Source organism: Bubalus kerabau, chromosome 10 (assembly GCF_029407905.1).
Source record: "Bubalus kerabau isolate K-KA32 ecotype Philippines breed swamp buffalo chromosome 10, PCC_UOA_SB_1v2, whole genome shotgun sequence".
In the NCBI taxonomy this organism is placed as follows: Eukaryota; Metazoa; Chordata; class Mammalia; order Artiodactyla; family Bovidae; genus Bubalus; species Bubalus kerabau.
The window spans coordinates 19,861,447-19,873,381 of NC_073633.1; the positions used below are offsets into that span (position 1 = coordinate 19,861,447).

Genomic DNA, 11,935 nt, shown 5'->3' on the forward strand with positions numbered 1-11,935 from the left:
GGCCCGCCAACATACACACACCCCCCCACACACACACCACCCCACCACCCCCAGCGAGTCCCGCATGGCATCCCCACTGGGGCCTAGAAGCCAGGCTTCCGTGGCCTTTTGAGCATGTTGGGGGCTGGTGGAGGCTCTCTTCAGTGGCCTCCTGGACCAGGATCTGCTGAACCCCTCCCCTACCCTTCCTTCTTCCTTCCCTCCCTCTCCCCTGGCCCCCAGGGTGATGGGAACATCCGGTACTACGAGATCAGCACGGAGAAACCCTACCTGAGTTACCTCATGGAGTTCCGCTCCCCGGCCCCGCAGAAAGGTCTTGGTAAGGGGGCCCCGGGGCTGCCATGGCTGTTACACTATGAGAGGAGAGACTGGAATTTAGCTCTTGGGTCACCTCTCCCCCACAGTGAAAAATCAGCCTCTGAAGGTCAACTCATGGACCAGTCAGAATAGAACCTCCAAGTGCTGCCCTGTGAAGGTCAGCCTACTTTTCCTCAGCCAGACTGTCACTGCCCATTTGACTGGTTCCATCCATCCACGGTGCTTGGCGTCCTCCGCCATCTCTGGCCATCAGCAGCCGGCAGAGGTGTGCGCGGTCCCTGCATTCCTGTCTGCAGATGGGGAGGCTGAAGCCCATTGTGGTTCTGACATGGTGGAAGGAGGTTCAGTAACTACAGCTCAGAACCAGGTCCAAGTGCAGGCCCCTTCCTGAAGCTGCTGGGAAGCCAGGACCCCTAGTCCCCTGAAGCAGCTCTGTCCTTGCTGAGAAGACAAGAGGAATTCCAGGGGTCCCCTCCCCACCTCCCCAGGCTCTCCAGGTTCTGAGGCAAATCCCAGAGAGGACTCCAGGATTGACGAGTGTAGTGAGTCTGTTTTTCACTCCCACTCTCTCCCACCACTAAAGCCTTACTATGAAGTCTTTGTGCCCAGGGACTCACACTGGGGGCATCTGACCCAGCAGTCTGCCATGTGGGGTCCAGATCACCCAGTGGAAGAAATCTCTGGAGTGGCTCTATTCCCTTCTCTCCTAGAGCTTGAGTCTGGCTTTGTCCTTCTGAGGATCTGGTGTGATGGACAGGGCCTGAGGGCCAGCTTCAGAGACATCAGGGCTGCAGGGGCCTAAGGGCCCCCCCACCCCAGTGACCAACAGCAAACTGAAAAGCTAGAGATATGCCTGAGGTCCTGATGACCATTCCACTGACCTCACCCTTCCCCAGGGCTCTGCCACCCCCACCTCCCTCACGGTCACTCCATCATCAATTAGTATAACAAGCAGCCTGGACTTTGGAGTCCAAACTGGGTTTATACTCTGATTCAGCTGTGCCCTTAATGCCTCTGAGTCTTAGTTTCCTCATCTGTAAAATGGGATTAAACCTACTTTGAAGGGCTGTTGTAAAGCTTAGAGATCATGTATACAAAACACTTAGCAGAGTACCTGGCTCTGTCTGCTCCTTCATGTAGTCATTCAACAAGCGTTTATTGGCTACAGCTGTGTGCCCAGACCCTAGCTTAGTCCAGGGGTACAGTGATAAATAAAACAGAACACGGCCTCTCTCACTGCCCACTGAAGGGAAGACAGACAATAAACAAATACGTAAGGAAAATATTGTAAGTTAGGAAGCTCTAAGAAGAGAATCAAATGGGATCATAGAACAGAGAGTGACAAGGACTGTTTTAGACCAGGTGATTGGGGGAAACCTTGCTGTGGAAGTGACATTGTAAACTGTGATCTGAAAGGCAGGAAGAGGAAAGAGTAGTGCCAGCAGAAAAAACAGTTAGTGCAAAGGCCCTGAGGCCAGAACAAGCCTGGCATGTTCTAGGAGCAGAAGGGAGGTCAGTGTGGCTCAGCATAGAGTAGTCTGTGGAACAGGTGACAGACGGGGAAAGTGTTAGGAGATTAAGTTGGAGAGGTGCCAGATCCCATGGGATGCATTAGACAGGGTGTATTAGAGTTCTCCAGAGAAACAACCAAGTGTATTTATAAAAAAGGAATTGCAAGGATTTGGCTCATAATCACAGAGGCTGAGAAGTCTCACCATCTACCCTCTACAAGCTGGAGCCCCAGGAAAGCCAGCGATATAATTCAGCTCAAGTGTGAAGGCCTGAGACCCAGGGGAACCAATGGTACAAAACCCAGTTCAAGGGCAGGAGGTAAGATGTCCCAGCTCAAGCAGCAAGGCAGGAAAAAAGGGCAAATTCCTCCTTCCTCTGCCTTTTGCTCCATGCAGGCCCAGAATGGATTGGGAGATGCCCACCACCCAGCCTCACTGGGGAGGGCCATCCACTTTACTGAGCCCACTGGCATATAATGTTAACCATCACACAGGGGGAGGAGTTGGGATTTCACTGGGAACTCTTTGTAAAATTTTATTCTTCTTGGGCTGGTGGGTAGGTGAGAGTGGGACCGTGTGACATGATCTGAAAGGTTAGTTTGAGATTGCTGCGGCTCCTGTAGGAAGAATGGATTTGGGAGACTGGATCTTGAGAGGGCAGGAGGCAGGCAGAGACCAGTTAGGAGGCTGCTGTGGACTTCTAAGCAAAAGAAGATGGTAACTAGGGGGATGGCATGGGGATGAGGATGGATCCGGGAATGTTTAGAAAGTTGGGTTATCAGGACTTGGGGAGTGGGGAGAGAGGGGGTACTGAGGATAATTATTTCTGCTTGTCCTTCTCACCTGTGGTCACTGTTGAGCACTGACCATGAGCCAGGCACTTTCTGCAGGCTCTGGGTGGCTACTTAACTCACTCTGGGCGGGTAACATAGCTCTAAGTGGCAGAGTCAGGACTCAAACCCAAGTCTCCTGGCTTCTCACAGTACCACGAAGCCACTTCCCTCCAGGTTCCTGAATTCTCTGCTCTGGTAGAGCATCCTTCCATTCCAGATGAGGAAAGGTAGAACCTTCAGTCATATTCATATCCTGGAGAAAGAAATTCATGTTGTCTGTGCTCAACACTGCTGGGCAGTTAACAAGCATCTTCACACTCAGTCTCATGAGGGGCCACCACTGGACTCCTCTAGGCAACCAGGGAAGCTAAGGCTTAGAGAGGCAGTGATTTGCCCAAGGACTCCCAGCCAGAAAGGGGAGAGAATAGAGATTCAAACTCAGGATCCTGTCCCACCCCAAAGCTGGTGTGTCTGACCCCACACCGAACTGCTCCCCCAGCAGGTGTTCAGCTGATGCAGCTGTTAGGGCTGTTGTGTCTGATGCCCACACAGACACACATGAACACACGCAGACACGCATGCATGCACGTGTGCCTGTCAATCCTAGAAAGCACATGATGGAACAGCAGTCTTGGGCTGCATGTAAACCTCTGAGTGCACAGGAGAGCGTTCTCCTTCTTCCTTCCTTCCTTCCTTCCTTTATTTCTGGCTGTGCTGAGTCTTCGTTGCTACTGGTGGTCTTTCCCTAGTTGCAGCAAGCCCGGGCTACTCTCGGTTGTGGTGTGCAGACTTCTCATCGCGGTGACTTCTCTTGCTGCAGAGCACTGGCTCATTAGTTGCAACTCATGGGCTCTAGAGTGCAGGCTCAGTAGTTGGGGCTGAGTTGCCCTGAGACATGTGGGATCTTTCCAGACCAGGGAGGGATCGAACCCATGTTCTCTGCAGTGGTAGGCAGACTTTTAACCACTGGACTACCAGGGAAGTCCTCTCTCTCTTTCTTTCTCTATGAAGACTGGGAGCACAGAGGCTTCAGGATACCAGTTCATTTCAGCAGGTGATGGGCTCTGAGGTATATAGAGTGGGCAAAAGCCCCTTTCTCTCTGCCCCTCAAGAGTCTCACCTACAAAGAGAATGGATTAGATTCAAGTAGTTGTGCAGCCCCTTGCAGGTCTCAAAGGCCCCCAGGTCTACAGTATGCATCTTAGTGAAACAGGTCTGGCCCATGGGGCTTATTTGAGAAGTTACCCCCAGAGACAAAGCCTGACTCGGGAAGCCCCCAGCCCCTTCCTGTCCACTGCATGGGTCCTTGCCTCCAAACCTAGTGCCCTCCAACTGCACCTTTCCCCTGGCCAAGGTCATCAGGAAGGAGGGTTGCTGGGGGGGACTCCTGGGACCCCATGCAGCCGTGTGTGTGCCTGTCTGCAGGGGTCATGCCCAAGCATGGACTGGACGTGTCTGCCTGCGAGGTGTTCCGGTTCTACAAGCTGGTGACTCTCAAGGGCCTCATAGAGCCCATCTCCATGATCGTGCCCCGGAGGGTGAGTGGGGCCGGGCTGGCTGCAAAGGGCCCCTGGCATTGAAGGCTAACTTCCTCACTACTGGGGCTATGAGCCTGGAGGAACTCAGAAGAAGGAGGTGTTTTCCTGTGGATTGGGGTCTTCAGGCCTAATTGGGGGTGCAGAGGGTGAGGACCAATCCAAGGTGAGGACAGTCTGGCTTGCTAACGAAGGCAAGGTGGGAATTCCAAGTGGGAGACAGAGTACAGAGACTTGCAGCAGAGAGAGCAGGTATGTGGTTGGAGGTCAGCGAAGGGGAGACTCTGACTGGAAAGAAGGGGCCTTCTCAGCAGTCCCCCACCTGTCCACTCTTCTGCTCCACCCCACTGCAGTCGGATTCCTACCAGGAAGACATTTACCCCATGACGCCGGGCACGGAGCCAGCTCTGACCCCTGATGAGTGGCTGGGAGGCATCAACCGAGGTACCACCAGGGGTGGGCTTCCCAGAAAAGAATGGGAGACTGCAATCTTGGCCTTCAGTCTAGCCCACCCGCTTCCCCTTGCATATCCTCCTCGTTGAACTCGCCCTCACGCCCAGCCAGCCGTCAGGCATGGTGTCATGACAGCCACCTTCACTGGGGAGTCCACAGGATAGTCGGTGAGAATACATGCCTTGCCTTGCTTAGATCCTGTGCTGATGTCTTTGAAAGAAGGCTATAAGAAGTCCCCAAAAATGGTGTTCAAGGCTCCCATCAAAGAAAAGAAGAGTGTGGTGGTCAACGGAATAGATTTACTAGAAAATGTCCCACCCAGGACAGAGAATGAGGTAAGAAAAATAAGTTATTGCCTCCACACACACTGGCAGAGCGAGACCTTTGCATTTCAATTATGAGCTTCAAGCCTTTAGGCCAGCTCAGTTCTGAGGCATTTTTCTTTCTGTGACAAATACCATAAGTAGCCTGCTGTGGGCTTCTGTTGCCTCTGACCCCAATAAATAGAGGCTGGGCTATGGTGGGGATATTGATGCCCCTCCCTATCCCCACAAATCCCAGAACCTGGAGTTACATGTCCCCTTGTGAAACCATATCAGAATGTCCCCGTCATCTGCAGTTGTAAATTCCTGGCTCACGAGGGAAACCAGCCTCATGTGTTAGAGCACTGCCTTCCTCTCTGGCATGGCAGCTGCCGCGAGGTCTGATGATTTCCTGTTTTTGTGGAAGAGGCTGAGTGTTTATGAAAGTACTCTTTGTACCATTTGGAAAGGGAGCAGCTCTCTCAGGGCAACCAGAGCTGGGCCTTGTCCACGCCCCCGAGAGGCCTTGCCTTCCACCACACCCTTGGTCCCTGGCACAAATACAGTTCAGCTCAGCCAGGATTCATGGAATGCCCACTGTGTGCCAGGCCCTGGGCTGGATGCAGCTGAAGTGGAGATGCTGCAGGGAGCCACCTGCATCTGGCTCTCTCATTTCCTGGCTGTGCCTGAACATGTTTCCTGACCTTCCTAAGTCCATTTCCTCACAGCAAAATGGGGATGTGAAATGCTGTGAGAGTTAAAGAGATCATCCCTAAGTGTCTAGCACTTTTCCTGCTCACATGAGATGCACAGAGAGGCTAACTGCATTAGCTCTTGAGAAGGGGGCAACAGAGGATGAGATGGTTGGGTGGCATCACCGACTCAATGGACATGAGTTTGAGCAAGCTCCAGGAGATGGTGAAGGACAGGGAAGCCTGGCATGCTGCACGCACAACAAGAACCATGTAACAAATTACCCTGAGACTTAGGGACTTAAATGCCACAAATGTTTTATTATCTCACAATGTCTGTGGGTGCCTGTGACTCAAGGTCTCATGAAGGTGTGAATTGTCAGCCAGGGCTGCAGTCACATCTGAAGACTCACCCGTGGAAGGATCTGCTTCTGGCTTTCCTCGCTTGGTTGCTGGCAAGACCCATTTCGTCATAGGTTGTTAGACCAAGGGTCTCATTCCCCCAAGAGCTGTCAGCCAGAGGCCTCCCTCAGGTCCCTGCCACATGGACCTCAAAACAGGGCAGCTCACAGCATGGCCTTGAGGAAGAGAGGGTGTCAAAGGTGGAAACCACAGTCTTTTTGTAAACTCCCCTTGCAAATGGCATCCCAGCACATCTGCCATATTCTGTTCATTAGAAGCAAGTTACTGGGTTCAGTCCATCCTCGAAAGGAGGGGCATAACATGGGGGCCATCTTATAATTATCACTGTTATTCATGAAAGTATGATCATTCCTGACCACCAAGGCTTAGTCTTACAGGTAAAATTGACAGGTAAATTTTTAATTGCTATAAAATATGTTTATGTGCCATTATAGAGGGATGCTCAGATTTCTAAGGCTGGATGAAACTATGATCAATGGGATTTGCTTCAAAATAATCACCCAGGAGAGTGGTACAGGGGAAGTAGGTAAAAATAAAGATGAAGCAAGAGTGGTTACATGTTATTTGCTGAAGTTGGAAGTTGGGTACTTGGAGGTTCATGGTGCTTTTCTTTCCACTTTTGTATATGTTTGGTGTTTTCTTTAAAAGAAATTTTTTATGTACCCTGACAAGGTAGGCATAGTTGAATTGTTGCGAGCCTAGGGCCTTAATAAGAACCTAAAGTTAGTTCTAGTACTGGGTGTGGAGAAGGCAGGGTTGAATAGCAGTTACATGGAGTGGACTTGTCTATATGAATCAGAACAGAGGACCTGGAGAAATATTTTAAAGGGTCTCTAAGCAAACAATACAAATGCCACAATCTATACACTACAGCTTGTATCCTTTCCTCCCTGGGGAAAAAAAATTTTTGCTCAGAGGCTGGTAGCTCTTGTTTTACCTTTTACCCACAATTTTAATACAGAAAACTAGAAGCAACGAATGAGAAATTGGTTCAACAGTGAAGAGACAATGGGTAGCTTGACACATGGGAGGAGACATGGTTGTACAGCTCTGTAATTTTACTAAAACTCACTGAATTGACACTTAAAATGAGTGAAATTTATGGCATATGAAGTATACCTCAAAAAATATGTTTTTTAAACAAAAGCTGATCCAAAAAAATTATACAAGGAAACTTTGAGAACTTGGAAGGCACAGGTGTATGTAGAATTATTTAGTGTGGGGCATATAGCATAATCTCTCTCTGAACAGAGGTAACTAGAACTGGTTTTTTGGTTAATATAAATTTTTTCCAAGTCAGTTAAAGGAATGAATCATATAAATGATATATACATTCTTTAAACTATTTATTTTTGTTTAAAATATGAAACATATACATTCAGTCCACATGTTTTGATGTAGAATCAAGACCTTCCTTTTCTCTCGGGACATCCCAGTTGGGATCTTCTATGTATCTGTCAAATAAATCACACTTTAACTCCTATTTCCATTTTCAGTGTTTTTTTAGGTGGAATGAGAACTTAAAATCAATCTGAAAACAAAGCTCTTGTGTTTTCAAAGTTTTCCCCAGTGTTTTTTTTAAAGACAGGTTTATTGAGGTATAATTGACCTGCCATACAATTCATCCTTTGTAGTGTACAGTTCCACGAGTTCTGACATATCCTATAGCCATGTAAGCACCACCATGCAATCAAGATACAGAATATTCCTCAGTCTTTTGTGTGTATATCATCCGTACCTATCAGTAGCAACTTTTTAGCACCCCCTCTTCATCAAGATTCTCAAATGCATTCAACTTGGTTTTTATAGAAAGAGCCACTCTCCTTTTGTATTTCTATTTCATCAGTTTGTGTAGTATTTAAATTATGCAATTACAAAGACAACTGCAACTCACACTGGGCAGTTGGAGGACCAAGACAACTGTCTGTTGGTGACATTCAACTGAAGTGTGCGGGGTCCTTCAGGAGCCTGCAGAGGCTGTGTTGTGTGGGCCAGTCTGTTTTATGGAAGCAGTGGAGAGGCTGTTTAATCCAGGGAGTCATCTCAGCAAGGGTATTGTCAGATTCCTATGCTTTGCTCATGGCCACTCCAGCAATGCCCAGTGCAAACTTTGGGGTGCTGTGCTAGTCCCCCATCAGCAGGAAAAATGCCATTCTATATCCTGACCTTAAGGAAAAGAGAAGAATAGGGGGAAGGCTATATGAATAGAAAGAGAACTATATGAATCTTAGGAATTAGGTATTCTTAACTTCCTTGGTGGATCAGTGGTAAAGAATCTGCCTGCCATTGCGGGAGACACGGGTTTGATCCTTGGCCCAGGAAGATCCCACATGCCTTGGAGCAACTAAGCCAGTGCTCTACAACTACTGAGCCAGCACTCTAGAGCCCTCGCGCTGCAACTATTGAACCCATGAGCCACAGCTACTGAAGCGCACGAGCCTAGAGCCTGTGCTCTGCGACAAGAGAGGCCACCACAACGAGAAGCCTGTGCACCGCAACTAGGGAGTATCCCCCGCTCTTCGAAACTAGGGGGAGAAAGCCCAGGGAGCAATGAAGACCTGGACAAAAATAAATATTTGTTTTTTAAAAAAGGATATTATGTATAAAATAGATAACTAATGAGAAGATACGGTAAAGCACAAGAAACTCTACTCAGTGCTCTGTGGTGACCTAAATGCAAAGGAGATCCAAAAAAGGGGGGATGTATGTATACATACAGCTGACTCACTTCGCTGTACTGCAGAAATCGACAGCAGTGTAAAGTAACTATGTGCACGTGTGCATACTGTCACTTCAGTCGTGTCCAACTCTTTGCGACCCTCTGAACCGTAGCCCACCAGGCTCCTCTGTCCATGGGACTCTCCAGGCAAGAATACTGGAGTGGGTTGTCATGCCCTCCTCCAGGGGACTTTCCTGACCCAGGGATTGAACCAGCATCTCTTGCATCTCCTGCATTGGCAGGTGGGTTCTTTACCACTAATGTCACCTTGGAAACTCCCAAAGCAACAATACTCCAATTTAAAAACAAAGAGAGAGAGCCGGGTACAAAACATTTCAGAAAGCTTTCCATTCCGAATGGTAAGTAAATAAAGTATTAAGGCTTGAAGCCCTAAGTGGGTAAGCTTAGGATATCTGGCCTATGTGGACTGGGCCCTTCCTTGGTGATCTTGGATCAGGGTCCTTTCTTTTCTGCCTCACAGGGTGGGGTGGGGGTGGGCATGGGTGAGCTGAGTCTAGAGATGGGAGAGCGGCCTCCTGAGTCACCTTGGACCCTGGAGTGGGGAAGGAGTGGGAGGCCTGAATCAGGACAGCGGCTGCATGGGGGGAGGGGCGGGGTACGGATACCCCTCCCCCCGCCCCCCGCGAAGGTCACCTTCTCACCTGTTCTCTCCCACCCTCTGGCCCCTTCTCTCGTCCACACCAGCTCCTCCGAATGTTCTTCCGGCAGCAGGATGAGATTCGGAGATTGAAAGAGGAGCTGGCCCAGAAAGACATCCGGATTCGGCAGCTTCAGCTGGAACTGAAAAACTTGCGCAATAGCCCCAAGAACTGTTAGCTCCCCGGCTGGGCTGCTTTCTAAGCCGATCTCTCCGTTGTTTCTACTCGTCCCTTAACTTCCCCTTCTCCGGTGACCCCAGAGAGAGCGCCAGGACTGGAGCTGGGGGAGAGCCTGAGGACCCCCCACCTGCCACCTCAAGAACTGGAAGCTGACCTTTGACCTCTTGACCTCATGCTAATAGAAGTCCCCAGCCTCTCCCAGAGTCCAGGCTGGCAGCCCCTTTCCCTGACACCCCCGGAGCCTCGGCTTCCCCTCGGCTGAGCAAAGGCCGTGAACTCCCCCCGACGAGTGCCCTCTGTGGACCAAGGAGCGCAGGGGGAAGCCAGAACCCCAGTAGACTTAGAGGTTGAACTTGTCCCCGGCAGAGGGGACTGCCGGGACATCTCTGAGCTCCCTGCTGGGGCTCATGGTGGCCCTGATGGACGCACAGTAAGGGCTGGATTGCAGGCATCCGCGGTCTCCCTCCCCTCCCCCACCTCCCTCGCCCTGGGCAGTCCCAGAAGCCCTTTCGCCTGACCAGGGTTGCAAGCAGCCCAGCTCCTTCCTGTCTCTTGCCCCCTCTCTCTTATCTTCAGGGAATTAAGAGGATCCTTCACCAAGGCCATAATGACCCCTTGCCCTCCCCTGATGCTCTTCAAAGCTCTGGCAACACCCTTTTCCCGTTCACTTTGTGAGGCAGTCGGGGTAGGGAATAGTGTCCCCATTTTACAGATGACAGAACTGAGGGTTGCTTTGGGGAAGTGACATCACTGAGTCACCCAGCAGGTGAACAGTGGACCCAGGACCAGTGGTGTGCAGACTGCAGGCCCGAGCGCTTCCCACTGCATCAAGATGCCAGTCCTACAGGGGCATCACCAGGGCCCAAGTCTCGGTGGAGCAGAAGGGGGACCGGGAGCCCCCCAACACCAGTAGTGCCGATATGCCACGCCCCTCCCCCACACTCAGTATCCCTTCCACCTCCTGGCCCCCAGCCTTTGCCCTCACCCCCCAGGTGACTCACTCCGAGATGAGGCCTCTTCCTCCTGGAGGTTGAGGCCGAGGAGGGTGGAGCTGGCCCTGGGAAGGCCGAGCAGTGGCCTGCTGGCCCCGAGGGCTGCTCTGCGTGCGTGTCCCTCCTCCCGCTCTCAGCCACGGTCAGCCTTACGCTTGTAGAACGACCGCAGCCGCTAACTTTGGTGTAGCACTTTAAGGTTTACACAGCCCTTCGACATATAGGATCCCCTTTGAGCCTCATCTCAGCTCCCAGAGGCAGGGAGCGCTCTCCCCACTTTGCAGATGAAAACACTGAGAAGCAGGTCAAGGCCACAGGACCCTGGGAGATGCCACGCTTCACTTGGTCTTCTACCATTTTCTTTTTTTCCTCCTTTTCTCCCTTCATTTCTCATTACTCACAGAGTGTATGAACACTGTTCTCAGAAAAGTCACAGTTTGAGGGGGGAGATCTGGTCTGGGGATCAAGAAATGGGTGTCTACACCTCTCTCTCATTAGCTAGAACCTCTAGACGCATTGTGCTCTGCACCTGCTTGTCCCACGGCCACCCTGCAGAACTTCCATCCACAGGGGCGGGGCTCCCTAAGCCCCTCCGAGTGACCTGGGCAGGGAGAGCCCCCCCAAACCCTCAGGCTTTTCCTCCAAGAGCCTTCCACGCTCACGGCCAGCTAAAGCAGGGTCTCCTCACCCCCCAGACCCTGCTGCTAGACTGCGTCAGCTCACATCTCCTCCTCCCCACACTTCTGAAGCTTTTTTTCTTCCCCACTGACCTTTGTGGTCTTCTGTGATTATTTATGCTGCCTCCCAAGGATAGAACTGAAATAAAATGTTTTCAAGTTATCAGGCCTGGGCACGGCGGGCTCTTTTCACCTGGGCAGTTCCTCCTCTTGGTCGCCATTGTATCCTAATGACCAACTCCCCAGCCATAGCTCTGTTGCTTCTCTGCAACAACCATGTCTGTGTCTACAGGTGTGATTTCACACCTCAGCACTGCTGATGTCTGGGGCCAGATGCTTCTTTGCTCTGAAGGCTGTCCTGAGCACGATCAGCTATTTAGCAGCATCCCTGGCCTCCACCAGCCAGATGCCGCAGCAACCCCAACCCCGTCATGATAAACAAAAATGTCTCCAGATATCACCCAGTGTCCCCCTGGGATGTCAGAATTGTCCCCAGTTGAGGACCACTATTCCACATCCACATCCAGCCCTGTGTTGGGGTCTAGAGGACACCTACATTTTACACTGGAATGCCGCTTCACAGTTTACGAAGAACTATTCCATGTACTTGACTCCTTTGATCTTCACAGCTGCTCTAAGTG

At 50.9% G+C, this 11,935-nt stretch overlaps 1 protein-coding gene across 1 annotated transcript in view; it reads left to right on the forward strand.

Moving 5' to 3' along the window:
- The window catches only part of CORO2B (coronin 2B), a 147,362-nt gene extending 135,929 nt beyond the window's left edge, over positions 1 to 11,433 (forward strand). The window contains exons 8-12 of the mRNA XM_055536823.1: positions 223 to 319; positions 4,088 to 4,200; positions 4,551 to 4,641; positions 4,846 to 4,985; positions 9,492 to 11,433. Of these exons, the coding sequence (XP_055392798.1) occupies positions 223 to 319; positions 4,088 to 4,200; positions 4,551 to 4,641; positions 4,846 to 4,985; positions 9,492 to 9,623 (573 nt within the window). The 3' untranslated portion in view covers positions 9,624 to 11,433. The remainder of the gene's footprint in view (positions 1 to 222; positions 320 to 4,087; positions 4,201 to 4,550; positions 4,642 to 4,845; positions 4,986 to 9,491) is intronic.
- Positions 11,434 to 11,935: the final 502 nt, after the last annotated feature.